We start from the raw sequence: 10201 nt of genomic DNA on the forward strand, positions 1-10201 counted from the left end.
TACACTTTCTGCCAGGCACCACCAGTAGTGTTTACACTGTGTCTGCCAGGCACCACCAGTAGTGTTTACACTGCCAGGCACCAGTAGTGTTTACACTGTGTCTGCCAGGCACCACCAGTAGTGTTTACACTGTCTGCCAGGCACCATCAGTAGTGTTTACACTGTCTGCCAGGCACCACCAGTAGTGTTTACACTGTCTGCCAGGCACCACCAGTAGTGTTTACACTGTATCTGCCAGGCACCACCAGTAGTGTTTACACTGCCAGGCACCACCAGTAGTGTTTACACTGTGTCTGCCAGGCACCACCAGTAGTGTTTACACGGTGTCTGCCAGGCACCACCAGTAGTGTTTACACTGTCTGCCAGGCACCACCAGTAGTGTTTACACTGGGTCTGCCAGGCACCACCAGTAGTGTTTACACTGGGTCTGCCAGGCACCACCAGTAGTGTTTACACTGTCTGCCAGGCACCACCAGTAGTGTTTACACTGTCTGCCAGGCACCACCAGTAGTGTTTACACTGTCTGCCAGGCACCACCAGTAGTGTTTACACTGTATCTGCCAGGCACCACCAGTAGTGTTTACACTGGGTCTGCCAGGCACCACCAGTAGTGTTTACACTGTCTGCCAGGCACCACCAGTAGTGTTTACACTGTCTGCCAGGCACCACCAGTAGTGTTTACACTGTATCTGCCAGGCACCACCAGTAGTGTTTACACTGTATCTGCCAGGCACCACCAGTAGTGTTTACACTGTGTCTGCCAGGCACCACCAGTAGTGTTTACACTGTGTCTGCCAGGCACCACCAGTAGTGTTTACACTGTATCTGCCAGGCACCACCAGTAGTGTTTACACTGTCTGCCAGGCACCACCAGTAGTGTTTACACTGTGTCTGCCAGGCACCACCAGTAGTGTTTACACTGTCTGCCAGGCACCACCAGTAGTGTTTACACTTCCAGGCACCACCAGTAGTGTTTACACTTCCAGGCACCACCAGTAGTGTTTACACTTCCAGGCACCACCAGTAGTGTTTACACTGTGTCTGCCAGGCACCACCTGTAGTGTTTACACTGTGTCTGCCAGGCACCACCAGTAGTGTTTACACTGTCTGCCAGGCACCACCAGTAGTGTTTACACTGTCTGCCAGGCACCACCAGTAGTGTTTACACTGTCTGCCAGGCACCACCAGTAGTGTTTACACTGTCTGCCAGGCACCACCAGTAGTGTTTACACTGTATCTGCCAGGCACCACTAGTAGTGTTTACACTGCATCTGCCAGGCACCACCAGTAGTGTTTACACTGTATCTGCCAGGCACCACCAGTAGTGTTTACACTGTGTCTGCCAGGCACCACCAGTAGTGTTTACACTGTCTGCCAGGCACCACCAGTAGTGTTTACACTGTGTCTGCCAGGCACCACCAGTAGTGTTTACACTGTGTCTGCCAGGCACCACCAGTAGTGTTTACACTGTATCTGCCAGGCACCACCAGTAGTGTTTACACTGGGTCTGCCAGGCAGCTTGATATCGCTGGCAGCAATTACTCTTCAAAGAGCTGGTTCGTCAGAGCGATGATTGGGGGGCCGCTGTCCATGGTAGCCTTTGACCAAGGCTCTTAATCAAAGGTGTTGGAGCTCCAAAGGCTCACAATGGCCTCCCAGCTTGCCTCCCAACACCTCTATTATCCACACTGACTAGCCACTATATAAGATCCTATTCCGTTCTCTGGGAATGCCATCATCAGTGTGTGTATATATATATATATATATATATATATATATATATATATATATATATATATATATATATATATATATATATATATATATATATATATATATAAGTCCTTTCTAAAATGTTCTCTTATACTTTTAAAGATATATTTTTTTCATTTAAGTTAATGTAAAAATTATTAATTTTTTACCTAAAGAACCTTAGAAAACGTACCTAACCTTATTATAACAAGCGGAATTTAATTTAACCTAATCCAACTAAATATATTTTAGATAAGTTTACAATAATTTAATAAACGAACGCAATGAAATATATTTTTTTCGTTAGGTTCAGAATGATTTTTGCAAAATTATTGCATTCACGAATTTTCACTTGCCTTACTGGGCAAGAAGAGCGTTTCTATTTAAGTCAAGATGGCAAGTTTAACTGTACAACGCAGGCACACGCACGCTAGTCAGTGTACACCGAACCATCACATTACTCTCGGCAATAAATTTACCTTACTAAAGGTCAGCCCTCACATTATTGCCAGTAAGTGTTGGTGGTAGCAAGTTGCCATACCAGCCAGCCAGAAATAGATCTCAAATAACCTGTAAATTTTAAACGGTGTGGAAGATAGAGGTGGTGTTCTGTTAGTGTGTGTTGAGTGTCTCCTGACGCATGTGTTAGTCACATGATGACCCACACTGTGTATCTGATGCAGGTATTAGTTATATGATGACTACCACACAGTGTATCTAACAGTGGTATTAGTCACATGACCCACACTGTATCTGATGCAGGTATTAGTCACAGGATGACTCCCACGCAGTGTATCTGACACAGATATTAGCCACATGACCCACACTGTGTATCTGATGCAGGTATTAGTCACAGGATAACTCCCACGCAGTGTATCTGACACAGATATTAGCCACATGACCCACACTGTGTATCTGATGCAGGTATTAGTCACAGGATGACTCCCACGCAGTGTATCTGACACAGATATTAGCCACATGACCCACACTGTGTATCTGATGCAGGTATTAGTCACAGGATGACTCCCACGCAGTGTATCTGACACAGATATTAGCCACATGACCCACACTGTGTATCTGATGCAGGTATTAGTCACAGGATGACTCCCACGCAGTGTATCTGACAGATATTAGTCACATGACCCACACTGTGTATCTGATGCAGGTATTAGTCACAGGACGACTCCCACGCAGTGTATCTGACAGATATTAGTCACATGACCCACACTGTGTATCTGATGCAGGTATTAGTCACAGGATGACTCCCACGCAGTGTATCTGACGCAGATATTAGCCACATGACCCACACTGTGTATCTGATGCAGGTATTAGTCACAGGATGACTCCCACGCAGTGTAACTGACACAGATATTAGCCACATGACCCACACTGTGTATCTGATGCAGGTATTAGTCACAGGATGACTCCCACGCAGTGTATCTGACACAGATATTAGCCACATGACCCACACTGTGTATCTGATGCAGGTATTAGCCACAGGATGACTCCCACGCAGTGTATCTGACACATGACCCAAACTGTGTATCTGATGCAGGTATTAGTCACAGGATGACTCCCACGCAGTGTATCTGACACAGATATTAGCCACATGACCCACACATTGTCAGTCACGTGACAGATACAGTCTGATGGACTGCCACCCGCTGTATTCCAGTTACATCTCCAGCATCACGTAACAGTTACTAATGACAGCATTTCTCTGTTGTGAAGGTGGTCAAATGGGTGACTAATGAAGGCAGCTTAAACAGTACTGAAGGCAGCTTAAACAGTACTGAAGGCAGCTTAAACAGTACTGAAGGCAGCTTAAACAGTACTGAAGGCAGCTTAAACAGTACTGAAGGCAGCTTAAACAGTACTGAAGGCAGCTTAAACAGTACTGAAGGCAGCTTAAACAGTACTGAAGGCAGCTTAAACAGTGATAATCTGACATAGTTACGTGTACCTCGCTCGGTGGCTTCCAGTTCCTTATTTCAGACGTTGTTTTTATTTCCTCTGTTTTATATTGCTTCTATTGTATGTTGTAATTGGTTAATATTTACGGATAGATTACAACCTAGCCTGACCTGGCTTGACCTGGCTTGACCTGGCTTGACCTGGCATGACCTGGCTTGACCTGGATTGACCTGGCTTGACCTGGCTTGATCTGGCATGACCTGGCTTGACCTGGCATGACCTGGCTTGACCTGGATTGACCTGGCTTGACCTGGCTTGACCTGGCATGACCTGGCTTGACCTGGCATGACCTGGCTTGACCTGGCTTGACCTGCCCTGATCTGAATAGTAGAGAAGACATCCACTATTACTACTACTATTACTACTACTATTATTACTACTACTATTACTACTATTACTACTACCACTATTACTACCACTATTACTACCACTGTTACTATTACTACCACTATTACTACTATTACTACCACTATTACTATTACTACTATTACTACTACTATTACTACTACTACTATTACTGCTACTACTACTACTACTACTACTACTGCTAATAAGACTCACATTAGCTTGTAGCATCCTGGAGAAGGTGAGGTGGGCAGGCACATGGTGAGGGTGGGCAGCCAGGACACGTGAGAGGGCAGCTTGAGCTTCAGCATGTTCCCCAGCTTCCAGGTGGGCCTCTGCTGCCAAGGTATGCAAGGAGTGGGTGCCGTACCCATCAGGGGCGTGCTGGAGGGCGTGCCCCACTTCCTCTAGGGCATCGTGGGGCCGCCCAGCTAGGATGTGTGCCCGTGCCAGCCGCTGTCTGCAGGTGGTCACTGCCCAGCTGTGACTCCAGCCATCTCTGGCAGGTGCTGATGCTGCGCTCCGACACGCCTCTAACACCTGTAGCAGAAACACCTGTTGTACCATCAAGCACCAATAGAAACACCTGTTAGAGCCTTCCACTCTATGAAAAACACCTGTTGTACCTTTAAACACCAATAGAAACACCTGTTGTACCTTTAAACACCAATAGAAACACCTGTTAGAGCCTTCATCTATATGACAAACACCTGGTGTACATCAAACACCAGTAGAAACACCTGCTAGAGCCTTCAACTCTATGAAAAACACCTGTTATACCTTTAAACGCCAATAGAAACACCTGTTAGAGCCTTCAACTATATGAAAAACACCTGTTGTACCTTTAAACACCAATAGAAACACCTGTTAGAGCCTTCATCTATATGACAAACACCTGGTGTACATCAAACACCAATAGAAACACCTGTTAGAGACTACAATTCTACGATAAACACTTGTTGCCCTTTTAACTCCAGCATCCAACACGAGTAAAAACCACCTGTTACATCCTTTATTGCCCAGAAACATCTGTTACAGCCTTTAACATCTGCATAAACACCTGTAATAGCCTTTAATATCAGCACAAAACACTTGTTATAGCCTCCGTCATCATCACAAACCCCTGTTATAGCCTCCATCATCAGAAACACCTGTTACAGCCTCCATCATCAGAAACACCTGTTACAGCCTCCATCATCAGAAACACCTGTTACAGCCTCCATAATCAGAAACACCTGTTACAGCCTCCATAATCAGAAACACCTGTTACAGCTTCCATCTTCAGAAACACCTGTTGCAGCCTCCATAATCAGAAACACCTGTTACAGCTTCCATCTTCAGAAACACCTGTTACAGCCTCCATAATCAGAAACACCTGTTACAGCCTCCATAATCAGAAACACCTGTTACAGCCTCCATAATCAGAAACACCTGTTACAGCCTCCATCTTCAGAAACACCTGTTACAGCCTCCATAATCAGAAACACCTGTTACAGCCTCCATAATCAGAAACACCTGTTACAGCCTCCATAATCAGAAACACCTGTTACAGCCTCCATCTTCAGAAACACCTGTTACAGCCTCCATAATCAGAAACACCTGTTACAGCCTCCATAATCAGAAACGCCTGTTACAGCCTCCATAATCAGAAACGCCTGTTACAGCCTCCATAATCAGAAACACCTGTTGCAGCCTCCATCTTCAGAAACACCTGTTACAGCCTCCATCTTCAGAAACACCTGTTACAGCCTCCATAATCAGAAACACCTGTTACAGCCTCCATAATCAGAAACACCTGTTACAGCCTCCATAATCAGAAACACCTGTTACAGCCTCCATAATCAGAAACACCTGTTACAGCCTCCATCTTCAGAAACACCTGTTACAGCCTCCATAATCAGAAACACCTGTTACAGCCTCCATCTTCAGAAACACCTGTTACAGCCTCCAACACCTGCAATAGGTACGCTTGTTACAGTGTCCTGAAACCTTGTGACTGCTAATGTTACAGTAGTTTCAGCACCACAACACCTACCTCCACCACCTTAGCACCTACCTTCAGTACCTACCTTCAGGAACTCAGTACCTACCTTCACCTCGGTACCTACCTTCAGCACCCCAGTACTTACCTTCAGGACCTCGGTACCTACCTTCAGAACCTCGGTACCTACCTTCAGAACCTCGGTACCTACCTTCAGAACCTCGGTACCTACCTTCAGAACCTCGGTACCTACCTTCAGCATTTCAGTACCTACCTTCACAGCCTCAGCATCACGTCCCAGCTGCTGCAGTGCTGCCGCCAGCCCCAAGTGTGCTTGCGCAAGCCACGGTCTACTCCACAACGCGGCACGGTAGCACTCTGTTGCTTCCTGCGTCCTCCCTGTAGACGCCAGCAGTAGTCCCCTGTAGCAGAGACCTCCTTGAGGTGCTACAACAGCAGTAGTAGTCAGATTATAGCATCAGAGGTGTTCCGTGTTCTATAACAGTGTTTAGTGACTGTGTCAGTTGTGAATTTTAGCAGCTAGGGTATTGTGTGTGTGTGTGTGTGTGTGTGTTGGGAATTGTAGCAGCCAGGGTATTTGACTGTGGGTTAGATTAAATTGTTATAGCCAGGGTATTGTGACTTTCTGGGTTGTGAACTGTTGCAGCCAGGGTATTGTGACACTGTGGGTTGTGAATTGTTGCAGCCAGGGTATTGTGACACTGTGGGTTGTGAATTGTTGCAGCCAGGGTATTGTGACACTGTGGGTTGTGAATTGTTGCAGCCAGGGTATTGTGACACTGTGGGTTGTGAATTGTTGCAGCCAGGGTATTGTGGCACTGTGGGTTGTGAACTGTTGCAGCCAGGGCATTGTGACTTTGTGGATTGTGAATTGTAGCAGTCAGGGTATTGTGACTTCGTATTAGTTGTGTATTGTACCAGAGTATTGACTTCAACAAGTTGTGATGCTACACTGTTACAGTTCATCTGAACACTTGTTCACGTTGATGTACCAAGAACGCTTTACAAAATATCTTAAGGCACTTACAGATTAAAGTGTGTGTCTGCCATGGTTGGTGCGTGTCTGAGGGCGCCACGGTAAGCGGCCTCTGCTTCCTGGAGGCGACCCTGTTCGCTGTACACCACTCCCAGGTTGGACAAGGCTGTGAAAAGGGAAGGAAAAATACCCGTTAGATACGCGTTTTAAGCAGAATATTTACCTGTGCGAGTCTTCAAAACACGTCTATGATTGGCCAGTCATGTCCCAAACTTAGGAAAAGTATAGAGTGAGAAGAAATGGGTTTGAGAAGGACCTACCTAGCACAATCCACTAATTTGGAATAATTCTGCATTATGTATCCCTGTTCCCACAATCCACTAATTTGGAATAATTCTCCATTATGTATCCCTGGTCCCACAATCCACTAATTTGGAATAATTCTCCATTATGTATCCCTGGTCCCACAATCCACTAATTTGGAATAATTCTCCATTATGTATCCCTGTTCCCACAATCCACTAATTTGGAATAATTCTCCATTATGTATCCCTGTTCCCATAATCCACTAATTTGGAATAATTCTCCATAATATATGCCTGTTCCCACAATCCACTAATTTGGAATAATTCTCCATTATGTATCCCTGTTCCCACAATCCACTAATTTGGAATAATTCTCCATTAAGTATCCCTGGTCCCACAATCCACTAATTTGGAATAATTCTCCATTATGTATCCCTGGTCCCACAATCCACTAATTTGGAATAATTCTCCATTATGTATCCCTGTTCCCACAATCCACTAATTTGGAATAATTCTCCATTATGTATCCCTGTTCCCACAATCCACTAATTTGGAATAATTCTCCATTATGTATCCCTGTTCCCACAATCCACTAATTTGGAATAATTCTCCATTATGTATCCCTTTTCCCACAATCCACTAATTTGGAATAATTCTCCATTATATATCCCTGTTCCCACAATCCACTAATTTGGAATAATTCTCCATTATGTATCCCTTTTCCCACAATCCACTAATTTGGAATAATTCTCCATTATGTATCCCTTTTCCCACAATCCACTAATTTGGAATAATTCTCCATTATATATCCCTGTTCCCACAATCCACTAATTTGGAATAATTCTCCTTTATGTATCCCTTTTCCCACAATCCACTAATTTGGAATAATTCTCCATTATGTATCCCTGTTCTTACAATCCACTAATTTGGAATAATTCTGCATTATGTATCCCTGTTCCCACAATCCACTAATTTGGAATAATTCTCCATTATGTATCCCTTTTACCACAATCCACTAATTTGGAATAATTCTGCATTATGTATCCCTGTTCCCACAATCCACTAATTTGGAATAATTCTCCATTATGTATCCCTTTTACCACAATCCACTAATTTGGAATAATTCTCCATTATGTATCCCTGTTCCCACAATCCACTAATTTGGAATAATTCTCCATTATGTATCCCTGTTCTTACAATCCACTAATTTGGAATAATTCTCCATTATATATCCCTGTTCCCACAATCCACTAATTTGGAATAATTCTCCATTATGTATCCCTTTTCCCACAATCCACTAATTTGGAATAATTCTCCATTATGTATCCCTTTTCCCACAATCCACTAATTTGGAATAATTCTCCATTATATATCCCTGTTCCCACAATCCACTAATTTGGAATAATTCTCCTTTATGTATCCCTTTTCCCACAATCCACTAATTTGGAATAATTCTCCATTATGTATCCCTGTTCTTACAATCCACTAATTTGGAATAATTCTGCATTATGTATCCCTGTTCCCACAATCCACTAATTTGGAATAATTCTCCATTATGTATCCCTTTTACCACAATCCACTAATTTGGAATAATTCTGCATTATGTATCCCTGTTCCCACAATCCACTAATTTGGAATAATTCTCCATTATGTATCCCTTTTACCACAATCCACTAATTTGGAATAATTCTCCATTATGTATCCCTGTTCCCACAATCCACTAATTTGGAATAATTCTGCATTATGTATCCCTGTTCTTACAATCCACTAATTTGGAATAATTCTCCATTATGTATCCCTGTTCTCACAATCCACTAATTTGGAATAATTCTGCATTATGTATCCCTGTTCCCACAATCCACTAATTTGGAATAATTCTCCATTATGTATCCCTTTTCCCACAATCCACTAATTTGGAATAATTCTCCATTATGTATCCCTGTTCCCACAATCCACTAATTTGGAATAATACTGCATTATGTATCCCTGTTCTTACAATCCACTTGGGGTCCATTAATTAAGCAAGTCTTGTAGGCCACTTGGCGATTGCAAGTCGCCAAGCCTCAAGTTGAGGCGAGTTGAGATTGACTAAGAGGAGAAACGATCGATCATTGAACATTTCAATCTGGTCTCCCACTTAGACCTTCCAGTACGCACTTTCGCCCCTCATGGGGTCGATGTTTTTAATAATAATAATAATGATAAATTTAACAAGTGTGTAACACTTGGGTATCTTTAATGAGGAAACGTTTCGCCACACAGTGGCTTCATCAGTCCATACAAAGGAGAATGGTGAAGAACAGGAGGAGTTTTAGGTAATCAGTCCCTCAGCCTTGAGTCGATGTGGTCAGTCTGCACAGTAATAATAACTGTCCTCCTTCGTTAACCATTATAAAGTCAAATTACTACTACTACTACTGTTACTACTACTACTACTGTTATTACTACTGCTACTGTTACTACTACTGCTACTGTTAATACTACTACTACTATTAATACTACTACTGTTAATACTACTACTACTACTACTGTTAATACTACTACTACTACTACTGTTAATACTACTACTACTGTTAATACTACTAGAGCTACTGTTACTACTATTGCTACTACTACTGTTGCTGTTACTACTATACTATTACTACTACTATACTACTATACTACTACTACTACTGTTACTACTACTACTACTAGTTACTACTACTACTGTTACTACTACTACTACTACTGTTACTACTACTACTGTTACTACTACTACTGTTACTACTACTACTACTGTTATTACTACTGCTACTGTTACTACTACTACTACTGTTACTACTACTACTGTTACTACTACTACTGTTA

At 43.1% G+C, this 10201-nt stretch overlaps 1 protein-coding gene across 1 annotated transcript in view; it reads right to left on the reverse strand.

Annotated features, from left to right (window-relative positions):
- Positions 1–2965: 2965 nt before the first annotated feature.
- Positions 2966–10201, reverse strand: part of LOC128704519 (protein O-mannosyl-transferase TMTC2) — a 642699-nt gene continuing 635463 nt past the window's right edge. The window contains exons 7-10 of the mRNA XM_070079668.1: positions 7101–7215; positions 6327–6474; positions 4239–4611; positions 2966–3273 (exon numbers count right to left, since the gene is read on the reverse strand). Coding sequence (XP_069935769.1) covers positions 2966–3273; positions 4239–4611; positions 6327–6474; positions 7101–7215 — 944 coding nt within the window. The remainder of the gene's footprint in view (positions 3274–4238; positions 4612–6326; positions 6475–7100; positions 7216–10201) is intronic.

This window comes from Cherax quadricarinatus, unplaced genomic scaffold (assembly GCF_038502225.1).
Source record: "Cherax quadricarinatus isolate ZL_2023a unplaced genomic scaffold, ASM3850222v1 Contig1, whole genome shotgun sequence".
In the NCBI taxonomy this organism is placed as follows: Eukaryota; Metazoa; Arthropoda; class Malacostraca; order Decapoda; family Parastacidae; genus Cherax; species Cherax quadricarinatus.